The sequence below is a fragment of the Corylus avellana genome, chromosome 2 (genome assembly GCF_965113065.1).
Source record: "Corylus avellana chromosome 2, dhCorAvel1.hap1.2, whole genome shotgun sequence".
NCBI classification, from domain to species: Eukaryota; Viridiplantae; Streptophyta; class Magnoliopsida; order Fagales; family Betulaceae; genus Corylus; species Corylus avellana.
This window is the reverse complement of record NC_142491.1, coordinates 45,618,959-45,636,048: the sequence shown is the minus strand read 5'-3', so window position 1 is coordinate 45,636,048 and position 17,090 is coordinate 45,618,959. Positions and strand designations below refer to the sequence as shown.

Below are 17,090 nucleotides of genomic sequence, written 5' to 3'. Positions count from 1 at the left end.
AATTAGAGAGTAGTAATTCTTAAAATAAAAAGACTTGGTTGTGTTGGAGCTTTTACTCCATGGCCAGGGTCCAGTCTATAGATTGGTCAGTGGTCACTCTCTCTGAATCCTTCCCTTAGTGATAGAACAAGTACTTGAGTCAACAAGTGGAAGGGGAACAATGATTTTTTTCCAAGAAACTGAGGACTGATTTCTTTACTCAATGTGAGATGAGTTTTTTTTTTTTTTTTCCTTTTATATTTTATGGATCCTGTCAAAGAGGAGTACAGAACGTACTGAAAACTAATACAAATTCTGAAAGAAATCATAATCAAGGATTTACATGTCACTATCAAGACTAATTGATAAAAGTTCAATCCATGATTGTGTATAGAGCAAGAATGCTTATCTAATTCAGTAAAGAGGCTAGGAAGTTGTGTTATAGATGTCCTGCGACTTGATAGGAGAAGGGAAGGGGATTTAGATATTTGGTTTAGAGGTTTCTATTAAGTGTGCTATGGTCAGCCACAGTGAAATGGAGAAGTGGAATGGTGCCAGATTCCTACATATCCAATTGATTTGTAGGAAGAGAGGAGGAAGGGTATGAAAAGAACAAAATTGAAGTCAGCATTGAAGAGAACTTCTACAGAAATGAGTCTCACAGCTACTGGTGGAAAGAAGGCTGATGCTTAAAACCATTATTAAATTAATATATTCAATGAATTTCTGCGTTGAAAAAGACTAGTAGGTCTCTGAATTCCAAAAACCATAGGATGTGGTCTCAAGTCTATAATTGGAAACAACCATTAGGAAACATTTTACCTAATCTTGGTGTACAAAATCTTCAATTTTTGACAGTCAATTTGGGATAATAAAATATTAATTGGTTTTGATGAAGTGGGTGGAACTATCTTGCCATCTTTTATTGGTTGGATCCCTCACCTCCATTATCTTATAGGCACCAATAATACACACACTAATTTTCAGTGTTGTCTAGAAACTATATGGTGCTTAAGAATGTATTTTTGACTTGCTGTTACTAAAATCCAAACTGTAGTCAGAACATGAAATCATTACAAGCAATAAATTTTTGGACGTTGAGAACAAAGATTTCTGAAAATGTCAAGACCATATTTTAACTGTGACTCTTCTGGTCTCTTCCCCCCCACCCAAAAGAAGAAAAAAAAGAAGAAATGGGAAATGGGAAGGACTGTAGATATCCTGTTCTTGCTGTAATCATACTTTGACCTTCCATTATAGCCACAAAATCACTGGCCACATGTTTTCAATTCTGTTCGTACAATTCATCTGCTTTAGAGCATTTACTGAAGATTGTAATTTCCCAAATATAATACATGTTTAGGCTGTCCCTTAAAATTTTGAAGTATTTTCCAATTCAACTCGAGCTTAGTTTCAAGCTTGCAATATCTTGTGTTACATTATAAATTTCTTCATGCACTGATCAGCATGGCTTTTTGCTTGCTATTTCAGTAAATTGACTGTTAAGATTGGTCAACCAGTAAACTTCGTGCATGGTCAGTTTTATTTTTACCAATTATATTTGATTATATCTTGCTTCTTATAGTTAATATAATTTTTGGTATTAAAGCAATAGTAGCAACTTTATTTATACATAATATCCAGGATCAGCAATTGCAGCAGAACTGCATACATAGGAAACATCTGATATACATACAAGGAAAGGTCATATATATTTTAAGGCCCTTAAACTACACCCACAACTAGGGTTATATAATATCATTCATAAAGAAACTCATTTGGAATTAATGCTACATATTACGTTTCAACATGCATGATCAAAACCCCTAGAGAGAGAGAGAGAGTAGTGTCTATTATATAGTTAATTAGGGCCCAAAAGGGAAGTTAAGGGTTCCTGCCACCACCATTTCCAGGCTTCCTTCTAGGATCATGCCTAGGGTTAGCTCCAGCATCATCATAATCCAGCAGAGAATCTAACTCTAGAAGCTTCCTCAACTTCATTCGGCTACCATCCTTTAACAAACCCAAAAAAAAAAAAAAAAATCACATTTTGTTAGCAAAGAAGTATATATGTAACTAGAAAATAACCTTACGTTAGACATAAAATCATATAAAATGTAACTATACATATTATAGTTGGTAAAAAAGTGCTATCTGCATAATGTGACTTTCCTTACACATATGGAATGTATCCATATTTTTCCATTATAAAAGTAAAAATATCTGGTAGGCTAGGCTACCTTGTAAAGTGAGTGATAGGGGATGGTGCCATCCTTGAAGCCTTCAACTATGCCTACATGGAACATGAGAATTTGTTATTTATTAAGCTACTTGAATATTTGGAACAGAGGTCTAAGGTAATTAATTAACATTCAAAACTTTCTCACCTGATAAGGGAATGAGGAGAATGAGGAGAAGTAGAATAACAGTTTTGATTCTAAGAGCCATGGCTGATCTTCTTCTTCTTCTTCAAGGTGGCCTATGGATTTAGCAGGGAGGGTCTGCTTTTATGCTTACTTGGTGGTAGAAAATGTGTCATGAGAGCTGTTGTCATGGTGCACCCCACCTCATAGCAACAGAATGATGATGATATGCATTAAACTTTAGCCACAACTCTAAAGTCAACTGCACTATTATATTTTGCATCAAAAAAGCAGAATTTGTATGCATGTGGACAGTACTGCAAACAATCCCTTGCATGGCTCAAACTCTAGCCACTTTCAGCTTGGCTTTTGGGGTGTTTATCACCTTTTTATAAGTCAATCTGCTTTTCTTCTCTCTGCACACTAACATGTGCCAGAGCCTCATCACTCATTTCTTATGCATTTGGACAGCACTTTAGGCTCCCCCATCGTTCTGAAAACAAAATTAATCCTGTTTGAAACTTTAGACGCCCATTGTTTCAATAAAACATATGAAAACGACTGCCCATATGAATGTCACATGCAACCCCACTAACTTTGCATGTTCGGAGTAATATTACTCTAATTCACATCCATTTCACACCGGTTAACATGACGTATTTAAATGGTTTTTTTTTTTTTTTTGTTAAGCAGTTGATATGCGAAACCACTTAAAACAAGTCACGTAAGCGAGTGTAAAATGGAGGTAAAGAATAGTAGCATTATTACTTTGTTTGGGCTATGAAACACTCGGAGCGAATAGGAAAAATAAAATAATATTTTTTTTTCACACTATATTTTTATATTGGCAGTGGTGATTCATGGACTTCTTTCTGAATAGATCCGTGGTACCAACACCACTATGGTGTATGATGCTTTTGGTCCTCATATTTCGGCTTTCATCACTTCCTAAGTCAATAGATGGAGACAATTAAACATAAAGAGTGGGCTATTACTATAGATGAAATCAAATAAAAAGCATTAGGAGGGTTGAATGTTGGGGGGGGAGCCATTAGTGGGAGCACTAGCAAGAGGGAGACAACTCAACATTTTGCAACTCCCCCAACACACTAATTTTATTTTAATCAACATATTAAAACAAAAACTAATTAAAAAAAAAATTAACTAATCATCCTCCTTGAGACCCTATGCTGGTAATGATGATGTTTATAGGGTGTAACTTGCTAAAACTCCGTTTTTGGCAACAGTCTAGGTTGTCGGGGGTTAGATTATTACAAGTAAGCAGACGACCTAAAAATTAAGGTTCAATACAGGAAATAAGATTAAAAGATAGAGTAAAATAAAAAAAAAAAAAAAAAAAAATTTAAAAAAAAGATCTTCTATATTTAGGAGGTCATTTGCCCCCTCTTGCTACCTAGCTCAGTCATTACGTCTAACTGTGGTTAAATTGTAACGATACATGGTGTATTTGTTAATGTGTTTTAGGAGGTATTTTTTGTTTTTTATTTGAAAAAGTGTTATGATATAACATAAAAGTCAAAACGTCTTGATTTAGAAAGGATTTCTGTTAAATATCGTTGAAGGCTCCCTAACATTTTTTGCATTGCGTCTTTGATCTCTACCATGTCTACTTCTAATTTTTGGATCCGCTCTTTGGAGCCATGGTGGCAATTATGGGTGGTGGGGGACAATGAATGGCTGCTCATTTTTTTGGGCATTTTTTGGTTTGTACGGAATTGGATTGGAACGGCTTTGATACCAATTTATAGGTACCCGAGGTTGGGTAGTGTGAGTGTTTTGTGTTTGTGGATCATTTTTTAATATTTTTGTTTTGAGAATAGAAACCAAAAGACAGAAGATGAAAATTTAAACAAAGGAAGCCAATGACAATATGATTTTACAATTGTCACACTGTCATGTGTTATTGCATACTCTGCATAATTGTGTAATCTGAGTCTTGTGCCACGTTTTAGAATGCATGTTATGAAGAGAGGAGGAGGAGGAGGAGGAGAATAAGTGCAGGAGCAGGCATTTTGAAGTCACTACAAGACTGCTCAAAGTGGTAGGTTCTGTTCATTTAGGATGCTTATATTTCTCTCACTGCCCAACCATTTCTTTTTTGGGGGCTCCTTTCACTGTTGTATTGTATAAGGAGAGATGATGGAGAAAGCTGCAGCACATAGAGTGATGCCAGGAAAAGAACAAAATAGGAAAACTTTATGAGCACTACTGATGTCTAAGATATGGAAGGTGGCAGTCATATCACAAAGGGTCACACCACTTTCTCTGTACTACCTTAAAAGTAAGAGTAACCTATCTTCTACTTATCTTCCCTAAAGCTTTAATGAGCAGTACTGGCGACCCTTCATGGACAAAACGGATGAATGCAACTTATCTACTAACTCATGTTTTGCAATTGTGCATACGTAGCTTTCAACCACACAAGATTTTTGTGTACCTAAAACCTGAATTGATTGCCAATATTAACAAACTAGTGACAATAAGAGGCTTGAGCTGAGCTTCTTTCAGTTTGGTTACATCATCAGTGTTCCCCTACAGAAGAGATTCAAGCTTTCTTAAGCCCCCACTTTAACAAAAACGCAAATGAGAAAAAACCAAACTTCTTTGGGCTTCTCCTCCCATGCACCATATGGCCCATCCCAAGGGTCGGTTGGTAAATCACAATTCTGCCGGGTTTGTTGCCAAATTAAAAACCACCTGGCTTGTCTTTACCATTATGCTTTTGATTTTTGAATAATCAGTCTCATTGGAGAGTGGCGCCACCCATTGGAGAGGACATACAGGACCATGCACAGTTAGGCCAACAATTAAGTCGGGAAAGGATATTAAGGATCTAATATCCAATACTCAAGACTTGCACTCATTGCTAATTGAATTATCGCAAATCATCGACCAAAAATAAATAAATAAAACAGGCTTAAAAGGACAAGAAAATTAGGAATAAAAACAAAACAAAACAAAAAAGATCTGCCCAAATTTACAAAATTCATTGTTTCTATAATATCACTTGAAAGATAACAACTGAGGCAAGACCACAAATATACTGCCTCTCCAAACAAGTGACGCTCCAAATCCTTACTCAGCCCTTTAAATGTCATCACAATTCGGTGACATTTCAATAAAAATTATGATTACACATTCCAAAGCACAATAAACAACTATACTTTAAAAAAAAAAAAAAAAAAAAAAAAAAAAAAAAAGGGAAAGAAACGGCGCCGAACCAATGATTTCATGAATGCATGGTATTTGGACATTTGACCTGAGAAACGGCCACTAAGACTGACAAAAATGAAAAATGAATGAATGCAATGCAGGATGAAATGCTCCCCGTGGTATGTGGGTGGTGGATGCCAGCCACACGTACCAAGTATATGAAAAAAAATATGAAAGTGATGAAATACAACCCGACCATGATGGACATATGATGAACAGATGCAGACGCAAATTAGCAAAAAGAATTAGAATCTGCCAATGAAGGAGAAATTAGGAATGAAGATCTTCTCTAGAAAGGAGATATCAGGAATGAAAACCTGCTGAAGTAAGGAGAAATTCTCGAAAATATAGCATCTGGGTGGCGTTGAAATGTCATGACCCCATAAACAACTCTCTGCATTCGTCCATTCAACTCCTGTAAAACCGACACCAGGTTTGAATAGGACTACTCTAAAAGGGTCTCATCAAACAGCCAACGATCAAGCAGCTTGAGTTATGTCTACTTTCCTCAAGCTTAACTCCACCTCCACCTCCGCAACCGCACCCCTCCCACGAACCCTAATATATATTTTTTTTTCCTGATTTTCTATGTTGGCCTCCACCCATTTCAGTGAAGCCATCACTACCCACTTTCTCCTGACAAACCAGAACCCGACCCAACGGCGCTGATGCATTAGTTAGCAACAAGTTTTGCTGATGATGCAATAGTTAGTGACAACTTGAAGACCAACAACACTGTTGTCTGAAAATGGTGATGACTCAACAAGTATGCGATCCCGGACCCCGACTCAACACACCCAAATGCATGCAGGGACTTCTAAAATTAAGGGGCATACCAAGTGATGGTAGCATCAAACAGAAATGGCACGACTGATGGCCAATTTGGCCCATTCAGCAGATTCTTTAATCAAATGGTCATCTGAGGACAAGCATTCATTTAAAAATTCTTTGCTTGACAGAGATTGCTGTATCAAAGAACCTGCATTACTTCCAAGCGTATCTGCTAGATCTCCAAGGACTCCAACAGCAGTTTTCATCACCAAATCATCCCTATAAATAAATAAATAAAAGATTTTAGCAAATAAAATATCATAAGAAACATTCCACACAAGAATAAAGGAAAATTAGAATCTTCTATAAACTCACATGTCTTTCTCCATATATATGCTGTCCAAGAACTGGAGGATGTGAGGTGCATAGGGAATCAAGAGCTGGGTTTTGGTAGAGTTCTTGAAGCCTTGGAAAATCCCAGAATATGCCTCCAAGATTCCATTTCTTAGAGAATTTGTGTACTCCATCATATCATCGTCAGCACCTGATGTGTGAGCAGACAACTCTGCTGCACTCTGGAGCATGGGCATCGCATACATCAAATATTTTTCAAAGTTCTCTCCAATAGCAAGTGCTATATCACCAAAACAAGAGAATATGGGAGGCTTAACAGAACGGTGCAACTGATTGCTTGATAAGTTCTTAAGGAGCTGTGTCATAATCCCATCACAGTAAGGAAGAATCTTATCCTCCAATGCCCTGCATATATCCCCCACAACACCAACTGTCACAGCACACACTTGGTACTCCTCAAAATTTTGAAGACCCATTTCCAAATACTTGTAAAACTCAGGCATGTATTTTGCAAAATCTGGGCCTGCTGCATAGGCAAGGGCTCCAATGGCAAGCATGGCCTCCTCATGCACAGTGGCACTTCTACAAGCAAAAACCCGCAGGAATAGACCCATCACTTGATCTGCATACTGCATAAAGACATATTTAGTTGGCTCTGATGATCCTAGCTTCTGAATAATGACCTGTAAACACCCACAAAGAAGGCCTTGTACTTCACTCTGCTTCTCTCTCTCATCAGATGAAAGCTTTTGCCCCTCAAGAGTCTGGTGCAGCTCCATCATGATGACGGGAACAAGTTGCAACACCATGGGAGCTGTTTCATCAGTTGAACACCTCACCACTTCATTCAAAGTCTCATAGGCAGCGGTCCTTAATCGAGATTCGCCAGCGTCTTCTCTGTGAGTAGCAGTGAGAAGGGCCTGAACAATTTCCTGGAAAAAAGGAGTTAAAGGAGATGATGGGGCCCCCTCCTCATAACCTTGTGCAAGAAAATAGAGGGCGCCACAAGCCTTCTCAGCAACATTTGGAACATCCTTCATGCTCTGAAGCAGAACAGTAATGATCTGTTGGCAATTTGCTTGTGTAATTATTGGTGCATCCGTGGTTGAACCATGAAGAAATTCAAAGATTCGCCCCAGGGTCCACGCAGTAGTGTCCTTCACATGGGTATTTGGGTCCCTTGTTAAAGCACTAAGCATGAATGTCAAAGCAACATTGACAATGGGAGTTAACTTGTCAGGGGAAGGACCCTCCAAAATTGAACCAAAAGCATATGTGGCTGCTTCCCGATGCCTCCAATCAGGTTTTGTTATGTTCTCTTCAATAAAAGGCATAACAAGTGGGACAATATCATCTCCCACAGTACGCGCAACCAGGCCAAGGCAAGTGCCACCAGCCATTGCAATATTCCAAGCCCCTTCATCCTGATCCTGATCCTCCTCTTGCTTAAGGAGTGTCTCCAACAGCAAAGGGACAAGGGCAGGGAGGGCCTGTTTGATAAAATAGAAACAAGGAATACCAGAGTCACCAGTGAAATCATCCCCATAATCTTCCAAGATATCTATCTCCTCATCACAAATTGAACTCCAGAACTCAATGGCTTGAAGAGCAACAGGCTCCTCATCTTCCTTCACGGCCTTTGCTGTAATGTTAAAGATGTCCTGGATATAAGGAGCTAATTTCTCATAGTAAGTTGATGAAATGGAGACCAGACACTCAAAAGCTGCCTGTCGTATCTTCAATTCTGTGGACAGAGTTGCCTCACAGACAACTCTCATGATATAATCACGCTCCATATCATTACTAAAATTTGCCTGAGCAAAGCCCAAAGCATTGTACAGTGCTCGAGTAGCAGCAAGCCTAACATCACTGTTCCCTTCAGATGCATTCATTCCCTGAACTACAGCCGTAAGTATTTTATTCACGTGATCTTGATCCACACAATTAGGAGAGACTTCCTCACACAAGTATCCAAGAGTCTCCAAAGTTGCTTGCTTAACATTAGCCGGTACTTGGTGAATATTTGACAAAAGCGATCCTATCAACTCAGGCCACTGTTTCTGAGGCAACTCAATGCCTGCAACCTTCGCAATGACTTGAGATGCAGTAGATCGAGCATCAGGGGCAGGAGCAGAGAGGGTCTGCAACAAGCATGTTTTGATCTGGGCCTTCACAGCAGCGTCCAGTGACACCCACCTTTGAACAAGCTCATACTTTCTAGCTTGTTCCTTGGCATCCAAGGCATTCTTAAGTATCAAACCTGCTAATTTACGGCTCTCAACAGGCTTATCATCATTCGCTAGCTCCCCCGACAGAGAGAGAAAAAAACTGGGAAGGTTTTGCTCCTGAAACTGTTTTAAACTGTCTTCTGCATGCTTCCGCACTGTTCCATCTATTGATTGTGCATTTAGAAGAATCTGGGTAACTTCCATCGCCATTATCTGAGTGTATCAAATATATACTTATCAGATAAATGGAGTTCCATTAATCATATGAGTCTCCAACCCATCCCAAACCCAAGTCCATAAAGAAATCAGTAATGAGTTGAGAAGGGGCATCACAGTGTCATCAAACCACCCAAAAAAAAGTTGTAGGGAGAGAAGGAAAAAATAGTACGAGACATTTCAATTCCTTAAAAAGAAAGTAAAGTAAAAATGCACCCAACTGAACAAACACAACAAAATTGCTAGTTGACTTCGATGTAAAGCTTTTATATATAAATTCCCTTTTTTTCTCATCATTTCCCGTAGCCAACCAAAGATCAACATTTTCAGATGCAGATTAAATTAAAAAATGATTACATTGAATGAAACTGTAAGAATTTTGAAGCATAAAAAAGACCCCAAAAAGGAAAATCCTGCCTCTACTGTGGACTCCGAAAATTATCATCAGAATCAGACAATATCTGGAAACAGAAAACACTTGAGAATGGTAACCTTACAAGTAAATCAGGTGAACTAACTAATTACGGCAAAAAAGTGGAAGATAAATGCACTGTAATAAAGCCAAACAATAAATAATAAATCAGAAACCCAAATTCACCCAGAAAACAGAAAAATCTATATCACAGGTCACAGCAACCCCTCGGAAAAACACTCAAAATTTCAAAACCATTAAGAAACGAAATTAATCAACCAGAAACAATACTTCGATCCAAACTAATCAACAAAAAACCAACTTTTGCTCTTTTCATCTGAAAACCTAGCATACCCACCAGACCCTGAACACTTGGAATTGAAACCCATATAAGTAAAAGTTGAAGAAATCACGGATCTAATCCGATTGAAAACAATAACGCATAAAATTCGAGTAAATTCAAATTACTTCAAGAACACACTAGTAGTCGCAAAAAACAACGGAAACCCATTAAAATTACCGTCAAAAGAAAATCAAAATTCGACCACTTTCACGAAAATTGAAGAACCAATAAATCGAATCAGAGATCAGCAAAAAGTCGAGATCGAATCTCCAAATCACAGCACAGAACCCTAATTGCCGTTAATAAAATCAGGATTTAGAGAGAGATAACAAATTACCTGAGGGTTCACGAAATTGACGGAGACAGTACGATAACCGATTGGAAAAAGCAAAACTGCGCTCTGAAACCCTAAAAGAGTGTGGGAGAGAGAGAGAGAGAGGAAAATTGAAAAAGAGGGGGCTTGAATTCTACTTTTTTCTTTTTTTTTTAATTTGAGGTTTTATAGTAGTGACTTGTTTTGTGGGACCCTAGTAGTATTATTTGTTATCCTTAAACAGATCAGAACCGTTGGATTTAAAGGAGTCTAGCATTTCTCATTCTGATAATTGCTTTGGGTTAAGGTGTGAGTTGTCTAGCGGGCTCCATAAATAATTATGTAGGTTAGAGTTGATAAGAAGTATTATAATATTATTGGGGAAATGCTTATTCGACGGACGAGATTGTTCATCAAGAATACTCAATTGTACTGCCGTGGAAGAAGATAACGTGTGGGACCAGCTAGCACCAATATTGTTAATTTTAAGATTGATATAAATCAATTTAATTCTCCATCCTACAAAAAATACTTTAGTCTTTTAAAATAGCATTTTCTGATTAAACTAGCTGGAACAGAAGAGGTAAAATGATTGGATGAACCACAAAAATATATGCAAGTAATATATTTATTAATTGAATAATAAATTAATTTTTTTAGTAAATGTCATTAGACTTCGGTGAGGTAAAGTGTCAATCATACGAGTACACACCAGCTAAAGTCTAATGACATTTACTAAAAAAATTAATTTTCTCCTTGTTTATATATATATATATATATATATATATATATATATATAAACAAGGAAAAAATACATTTTACTTCCTTGAACTATCCACTCATTTTCACTTTTAATTTTAATGTTTAAAAAGTGACACTTTACCCCTCCAAAGTATCTGACATTAACATTTGACCCCATAAAGTACACTTTACCCCTTAAATATTTTGAGTTGACATTTTACTCCCCAATTAACTAAGTTTTGGAGAGTAAAGTGTCAACTCAAAATACTCATGGGGTAAAATGTACTTCATGTGGTCAATGTTAGATACTTTAAAGGGATAAAGTGTTACTTTTTAAACATTTGAGTTAAAAGTGCAAATGGGTAGATAATTTAGGGAGTCAATTGTATTTTTCCCTATAAACAATTTGTATGTGATTGAAGCAAAAAGTTGTAAGCATTTAACATCTTATAATACTTTATATTCACGTATTGATACGTGTCAAAAGTCGTAAATGAATTATAAATGAGTTGTTTGTCTAGCATTTTCTTGAAAAAGAAAATGATAAGTTTAAAAATCTGAATTTTTTCAGATTTTTAAACCCAGGCAATGCATGAATTTTTATTTTTATTTTATTTTTAAATGCAACTATGATTTTTACTAAATTTTTAATTGTGTTTTTAAAGATATTAACTACATTTTAAAATTACTGTTTATTTTTTCAGATTTTTAAACCCAGGCAATGCATGAATTTTTATTTTTATTTTATTTTTAAATGCAACTATGATTTTTACTAAATTTTTAATTGTGTTTTTAAAGATATTAACTACATTTTAAAATTACTATTTTTTCAAGCCGCATATTTTGAGATCACTAATAGAAATTAATTAAGGCTCCGTTTACTTCGACGTAAAATGGTTTCTTTCGTAAAATATTTTCGGGAAAGTCATTTTCTTTAAAAATATTTTTCGTCGAAAACATTTTACGGCGTTTACCTTGTACACGGAAAATGATTTTTTTTTTTTTTTTTTTCCAATAAGGTCCCCGCCGGGACCTACACGGAACTTGTTCGAAACTCCGTAGGGACCTGCCAGGGAACTGCCTGGGACCCACTCGGGACTTGACTGGGACCTGCCCGAGACCTAATCGGGACCCGTCCGAGATTTGCTCGGGACCCGCCCTAGACCTGACCGGGATCAGCCCGGGACGTGCCTGGGACCCGCTCGGGACTTGACCGGGACCTGCCCGGGGCCCGCCCTAGACCTAACCGGGACCCGTCCGAGACTTGCCCAGGACCCGCCTTGTACCTGATTGGGACTCACCTGGGACCTAACCGAGACCCGCTCAGGACCTGACCGGGACCCGCAGGGGACTTGCCCGGGACCCGCCTAGGCAGGTCCCGGGCGGGTCCCAATCAAGTCCCGGGTGGGTCTCGGTTAGGTCCCGGGCGGGTCTCGGTTAGGTCCTAGGCAAGTCCCGCCGGGGTTCGGGGCGGGTCCCAGGCAGGTCCCAGTCAGGTCCAGTGCGGGTCCCGGGCAGGTCCCAGGCGGGTCCTGGTCATGTCCCAAGAAAGTCCCGGGTGGGTCCCGATTAGGTCCCGGTCAAGTCCCGGTCAGGTCCTGGGCTAGTCCCAGGCAGGTCCCGGTTAGGCCCCGGGCAGGTCCCGCCAGGGTCCCAGGCAGGTCTCGAGCGGGTCCCGAGTAGGTCCCGGTCAGATCTCGGGCTAGTCCTGGGCAGGTCCCAGTTAGGTCCCGGGCAAGTCCCGGTTAGGTCCCGGGCAGGTCCCGGTCAAGTCCCGGGCTAGTCCCGGGCAGGTCCTAGGTGGGTCCCGGGCTAGTCCCGGGCAGGTCCTAGGTGGGTCCCGGTCAAGTCCTGGGTGGGTCCTTGGCAGGTCCTGGGTAAGTCTCGGTCAGGTCCCGTGCTGGTCCCGGACAGGTCCTGGGCGGGTCCCGGTCAAGTCCCGGGCAGGTCCCGGTCAATTCCCGGCGAGGTTCTGGGCGGGTCTTGGCAAGGTCCATCGATTTAAGAATAAGATGCTCATAATCGGAAAATGGTTTTCGGTTTTTAAAATCGTAAACCATTTTTCGAAAATTAAAGAAGAATTTTCGGTCAAAAGGAAAATATTTTTCGTTGACCACTATTTTACGTCGAAGTAAACACCGTAAAATACGGAAATCATTTTCTGGAAACCATTTTACGTCGAAGTAAACGGAGCCTAAGTGAAAACATTGAAAATCAAAATTATCCCAAATGATAATGGAATTTACCTAATTACGTATGGGTTTTATTACAGGAAACCAACGGTTAAGATTGCGCAGGAGATGTGGTTATAAACAGTTAGTCCAAGGTACTTCAGTAGTACTTTTAAGCAAGTTGGAGGACAATATGAATGTGTTCCGATTCTCACCTGACTTTATGAGACAACTTTTCTAGCCTTAACCAGTTAACCTCCACTACCCAATTGTTAATTCATTTTGGAAGCAAAGAATCACTGTCCTTTTGGGGTTAAAAAGAAAAAATAAATAAATAAATAAGAATCATCATCATTTTTCATATTTTGACTCATTTTTTACTATTTGGTTGTATTTTTTACACGGTAGTTTTTGTTTTGGGTATGTTGCTAGCCTACCCATGTGTCCTTATAACCCTTTCTCATTTTGTTTAGAAAAAAAAAAAAATGGGACACTCCAGTCTGCATAAATTAAGTCTCACATTAAGAAGATGAATTGTCTATTGAGCGGGTTGATCATGAAGGTATTTATATATGCTAAGTCGCATATTGATTACATATTGGGTGAGAGTGAGTTTTAGAAATAATTAAAAAAAATTATAATTATAAATTGATTAGTGAATTTTATTAGAGTGAGTTGATAGCTCAAATTATAACTAATGATTTCATTAGTTGTTAATTTTGTAAGAATATACCTTTAAAAAAAAATGTGTCACATCAATATGACCAAATTAAAATGATGGATAATTCATGGACAAACTTAAAAAAAAAAAAAAAAATTAATAAATTAAAAAAAAAATATGGGGAAAAATCTTGGCAGATATAGAGTAGGTGGCAGAGAGGGATTCATTGCTAATAAATAAATAAATATATCTTAAGTGGATTGATCAATACAATGGTTGTTCACTGAACTAAACCTATCATCCCTTTTTTAATACTACCGCCCAAAGCTTGCTCGAAGGAGACATATTTCAATGTCTTCCTTTAAGTTTCAAATTCTTTAACCAAAAAAAAAAAAATTATTTACAAGAATGGAATTTCAGTACTTCCTAAGAGATTAATTAACAAAGAGAATTTCTCGTTTTAGTGTTCTGGGGATCACAGCTCAGAGTTCGTCATGGAAATCTTCATCATAATCTTCATTGTTTTCATCATAGACGGTGCTATAGAAAATGTTCTCGTGATTGAGCATCTCGTCAAGTGACAAGCTCCCATCTTTGTTGTCATCAGCCTGAATGAAATGAAATAGAGGCACAAGTTAGAAAATTCAATGCCACATACTGAAAATCATCAGTCCAATTCATTTTTCCTCCTGAAAAAACCTCCAAAAGCAAAGAAATACAAAAGGGTTTCAATTCTTTAGCAACTTACCTGATGAATTAGATAACTAGTATAATGTTTTGCAGAAAACAGTTCTCCTGGGTGAAGGTAAGGTAGCATGGGTTTCAATTCTTCCACTCCCAGGAATCTGCAAAATTTTTTGCCAATATGAAATCAGTGAATCTGAAAAACCATAAAAATATAATCCTATCATTATTTGATCAGAAAATTATATATATATATATACCTGTCCTTGTTCACATCAAGCTCTGCAAATTTCTCTTCTGCTGTTGGAACAGCAGCCCCAGCAGTTTCAAATTCAACATAATTCTTGTAAATACCATAAGAATGTTCATGGAATTCCGCAAAATCTAGTTTCCCATCACCATCATAGTCCATTCGCCTGTAAACAAATGACAGGGTATATATCATAGCTCAATGACCCATTGTTAAAATGTAAATACAAATGTAGGAACAACTAATAATTACTTCATCTTTTCTCTCAAAAGCCATTTCTGAACTTTCTCGTTTCCACTGTCTTCAGGGTGCAAGAAACTACATGCATGAAAAACATGGCTTTAGATCATCAAATTCCACAGCATGCAGAAATCAGTTGTCTACAGACTACATTAATCCCATTATTAAGATTGAAAGTTTACTCTTTGAACTCATCAAAGCTAAGAGATCCATTTTGATCAGCATCAGCATTCTCAAGTTGCTCCTTCCACCATCCAGCTTCACCATACCCCTGTCCATTTTTCTCTGTTTCACTTTCTTTAATTAGTGTCAAACTTGAATATCTATTTGGTTGCCAAGAAAACAAAAAAGAAAAAAAAGTTGCTTGTTTTTCTATCCAATGGGTCATCTTCTATGCAACCAAATGGAGCATACATTGATTGTATAATACATAAAAACCATTTAAGTACCTAGATCTTCATTGGAAAATTGAGATAAATACTCCCTGAAAGATATGATCCCATCTTCATCCTTGTCAAGCAATGCCAACTCTTTCTCTGTCCTATAATTCAATCCTTGTAGGGCTCTCTGTGCAATCCAAACCTCTAGCTCCTTGAAACTAACCACCCCATCATTTGATGCCTTGTCCAACAAAGGGAACAAAACAATCAACCTCAAGGTTATATTTAGCTTTCCTTCACTAAAATATTTGTATGCATCTGCAAACTCATCTGGGAAGGAATGATTTTCCAAATCAAGTGGATTAATGGGGTCCCCTAGCCCATGATTTTGAGCTAATCTTTCCAATTCTGCCACAAGTGGATCAAAAGTCGCGACCGGAAATTTGTAACCGAGACGGCGATTCCGGCCACCTCCATGGTCCTGACCGTGTTGTTTGGAGGGGGAGAGCACTATGAGGATGATGACGGTGGTGGCTATGAGGGTGTAAACCACCACCTTCGCCATTAGAGAGAGAGAAGGTGGTGGCTATGTTTCTTTTTCTTTGGTCTCAATGATCACCAGCTGGGTGGTGGGAAAAACGGTTGTTGACAGTTACAAGTGAGGGGCTAGAAGGCTGCATGATTTTTATTTGGAATTTGGATATTTTGATTTATTCAAAATTAGGTGAAATCTCATCCAGGCAATATATAATTATGTGGTAGCTAGTGCTAATTAATTTGCATCAGCCTTCAATTTGATCAATTTAGTGAAGAGGAAAAAGAAAAAGAAAACAAAGGATATATTTGAAGTACTAACACAAAAATCAATAAATTAAGAATGATATAAATCATCCATTCATATAATTTCACACACCCAAACACACCATGAAAGAACTCCAAACACCTTGTGTAATATTCAGGATAAATGAAAAATAAGAATAATAATTAAATTTAGATTTTTTTTTTCAAAAATATGCATTTTATTCGAATGAGAGGAATTTCATTTGAACGAGATAGGGTTTGTTTGAACATGGTTGGGTGCCACGTGTCAAATGCCATACCACAGTGAATGTCACTTGCCAGCTTTCCTAGTGATTAATTAAGTTGTGTCTCGTTCAAACCAGACACGTGTCATGCACATAAACATTTCGAGGTAGAACTTGTTACCTAGATGGTTGCTGTGTCGTGTTCAAACAATGTTTACATTCTTGTTGAAACGAGACTAAAAAGTTTCTATAGATATGTGTTTTTCATATGAAGAAATTTCATACTTCTCATTTCCTTATCATTTCACACACAAAAGCATTATGCAAAAATAACATAAAAAATTATCTAATTCTAAAGTTTAAGGAGGACATTGCAAATTGCTGGATCATCAAGTTTAATGACTGTTCAAACAAGGTCAATTTGGTATAAAAGAAAAGGCTAATGCAATGAACAGAGAGAAAACCTCGAGAAGTTTTGAACAATAAAGCATAAAGAAGGTTTGAAAAATATAAGATAAATTGACCAAACTTCTATGGAAGAAAAAGGATTTTGGAATCAATTAATCCATTCAATCTAAAGTAAAGGCACCATTACTTTATAAGTCCACACGTTGGTAAAGCCTTACAGTGCTTTAGCACATTCAACAAAAGCAAAAGCAGTCTAATTCTTTGAGACATGGAAGAGCATGTACATCATATGCTAAATTAAAATAGCAAAATATATT

The 17,090-nt window shown here is 37.7% G+C and overlaps 3 protein-coding genes across 3 annotated transcripts; all 3 read right to left on the bottom strand.

Annotated features, from left to right (window-relative positions):
* Window positions 1-1,582: 1,582 nt before the first annotated feature.
* LOC132167785 (uncharacterized) lies at window positions 1,583-2,475 on the bottom strand. The gene is made up of 3 exons (XM_059578810.2): window positions 2,367-2,475; window positions 2,220-2,272; window positions 1,583-1,992 (listed from the first exon to the last, which is right to left on the bottom strand). The coding sequence occupies exons 1-3, from the start codon at window positions 2,425-2,427 to the stop codon at window positions 1,864-1,866; spliced, it is 243 nt and encodes an 80-aa protein (XP_059434793.1). The 5' UTR covers window positions 2,428-2,475; the 3' UTR covers window positions 1,583-1,863.
* Window positions 2,476-5,318: 2,843 nt separating this feature from the next.
* Window positions 5,319-10,360, bottom strand: LOC132180750 (ARM repeat superfamily protein). Its single transcript, XM_059593684.2, has 3 exons — window positions 10,238-10,360; window positions 6,723-9,142; window positions 5,319-6,626 (listed from the first exon to the last, which is right to left on the bottom strand). Exons 2-3 carry the CDS (start codon window positions 9,137-9,139, stop codon window positions 6,428-6,430), a joined length of 2,616 nt encoding a protein of 871 aa, XP_059449667.1. The 5' UTR covers window positions 9,140-9,142; window positions 10,238-10,360; the 3' UTR covers window positions 5,319-6,427.
* Window positions 10,361-14,152: 3,792 nt separating this feature from the next.
* Window positions 14,153-15,905, bottom strand: LOC132192343 (Calcium-binding EF hand family protein). Its single transcript, XM_059571739.2, has 6 exons — window positions 15,410-15,905; window positions 15,143-15,245; window positions 14,973-15,038; window positions 14,731-14,886; window positions 14,535-14,631; window positions 14,153-14,394 (listed from the first exon to the last, which is right to left on the bottom strand). The coding sequence occupies exons 1-6, from the start codon at window positions 15,903-15,905 to the stop codon at window positions 14,269-14,271; spliced, it is 1,044 nt and encodes a 347-aa protein (XP_059427722.2). The 3' UTR covers window positions 14,153-14,268.
* Window positions 15,906-17,090: the final 1,185 nt, after the last annotated feature.

What these genes read in the sequence shown, in the direction of transcription:
- LOC132167785 (XM_059578810.2), bottom strand. Translation starts at nt 2,427, where the DNA reads ATGGCTCTTAGAATCAAAACTGTTATTCTACTTCTCCTCATTCTCCTC. An exon ending in TCTCCTCATTCCCTTATCAG is followed by an intron (nt 2,273 to 2,366) that starts GTGAGAAAGTTT and finishes TGTTCCATGTAG; the next exon opens with GCATAGTTGAAGGCTTCAAG. An exon ending in CCTATCACTCACTTTACAAG is followed by an intron (nt 1,993 to 2,219) that starts GTAGCCTAGCCT and finishes GGTTTGTTAAAG; the next exon opens with GATGGTAGCCGAATGAAGTT.
- LOC132192343 (XM_059571739.2), bottom strand. Translation starts at nt 15,905, where the DNA reads ATGGCGAAGGTGGTGGTTTACACCCTCATAGCCACCACCGTCATCATC. An exon ending in ATTTTCCAATGAAGATCTAG is followed by an intron (nt 15,246 to 15,409) that starts GTACTTAAATGG and finishes AAAGTGAAACAG; the next exon opens with AGAAAAATGGACAGGGGTAT. An exon ending in CTTTTGAGAGAAAAGATGAA is followed by an intron (nt 14,887 to 14,972) that starts GTAATTATTAGT and finishes ATTTGTTTACAG; the next exon opens with GCGAATGGACTATGATGGTG.
- LOC132180750 (XM_059593684.2), bottom strand. Translation starts at nt 9,139, where the DNA reads ATGGCGATGGAAGTTACCCAGATTCTTCTAAATGCACAATCAATAGAT. An exon ending in ATATATATGGAGAAAGACAT is followed by an intron (nt 6,627 to 6,722) that starts GTGAGTTTATAG and finishes ATTTATTTATAG; the next exon opens with GGATGATTTGGTGATGAAAA.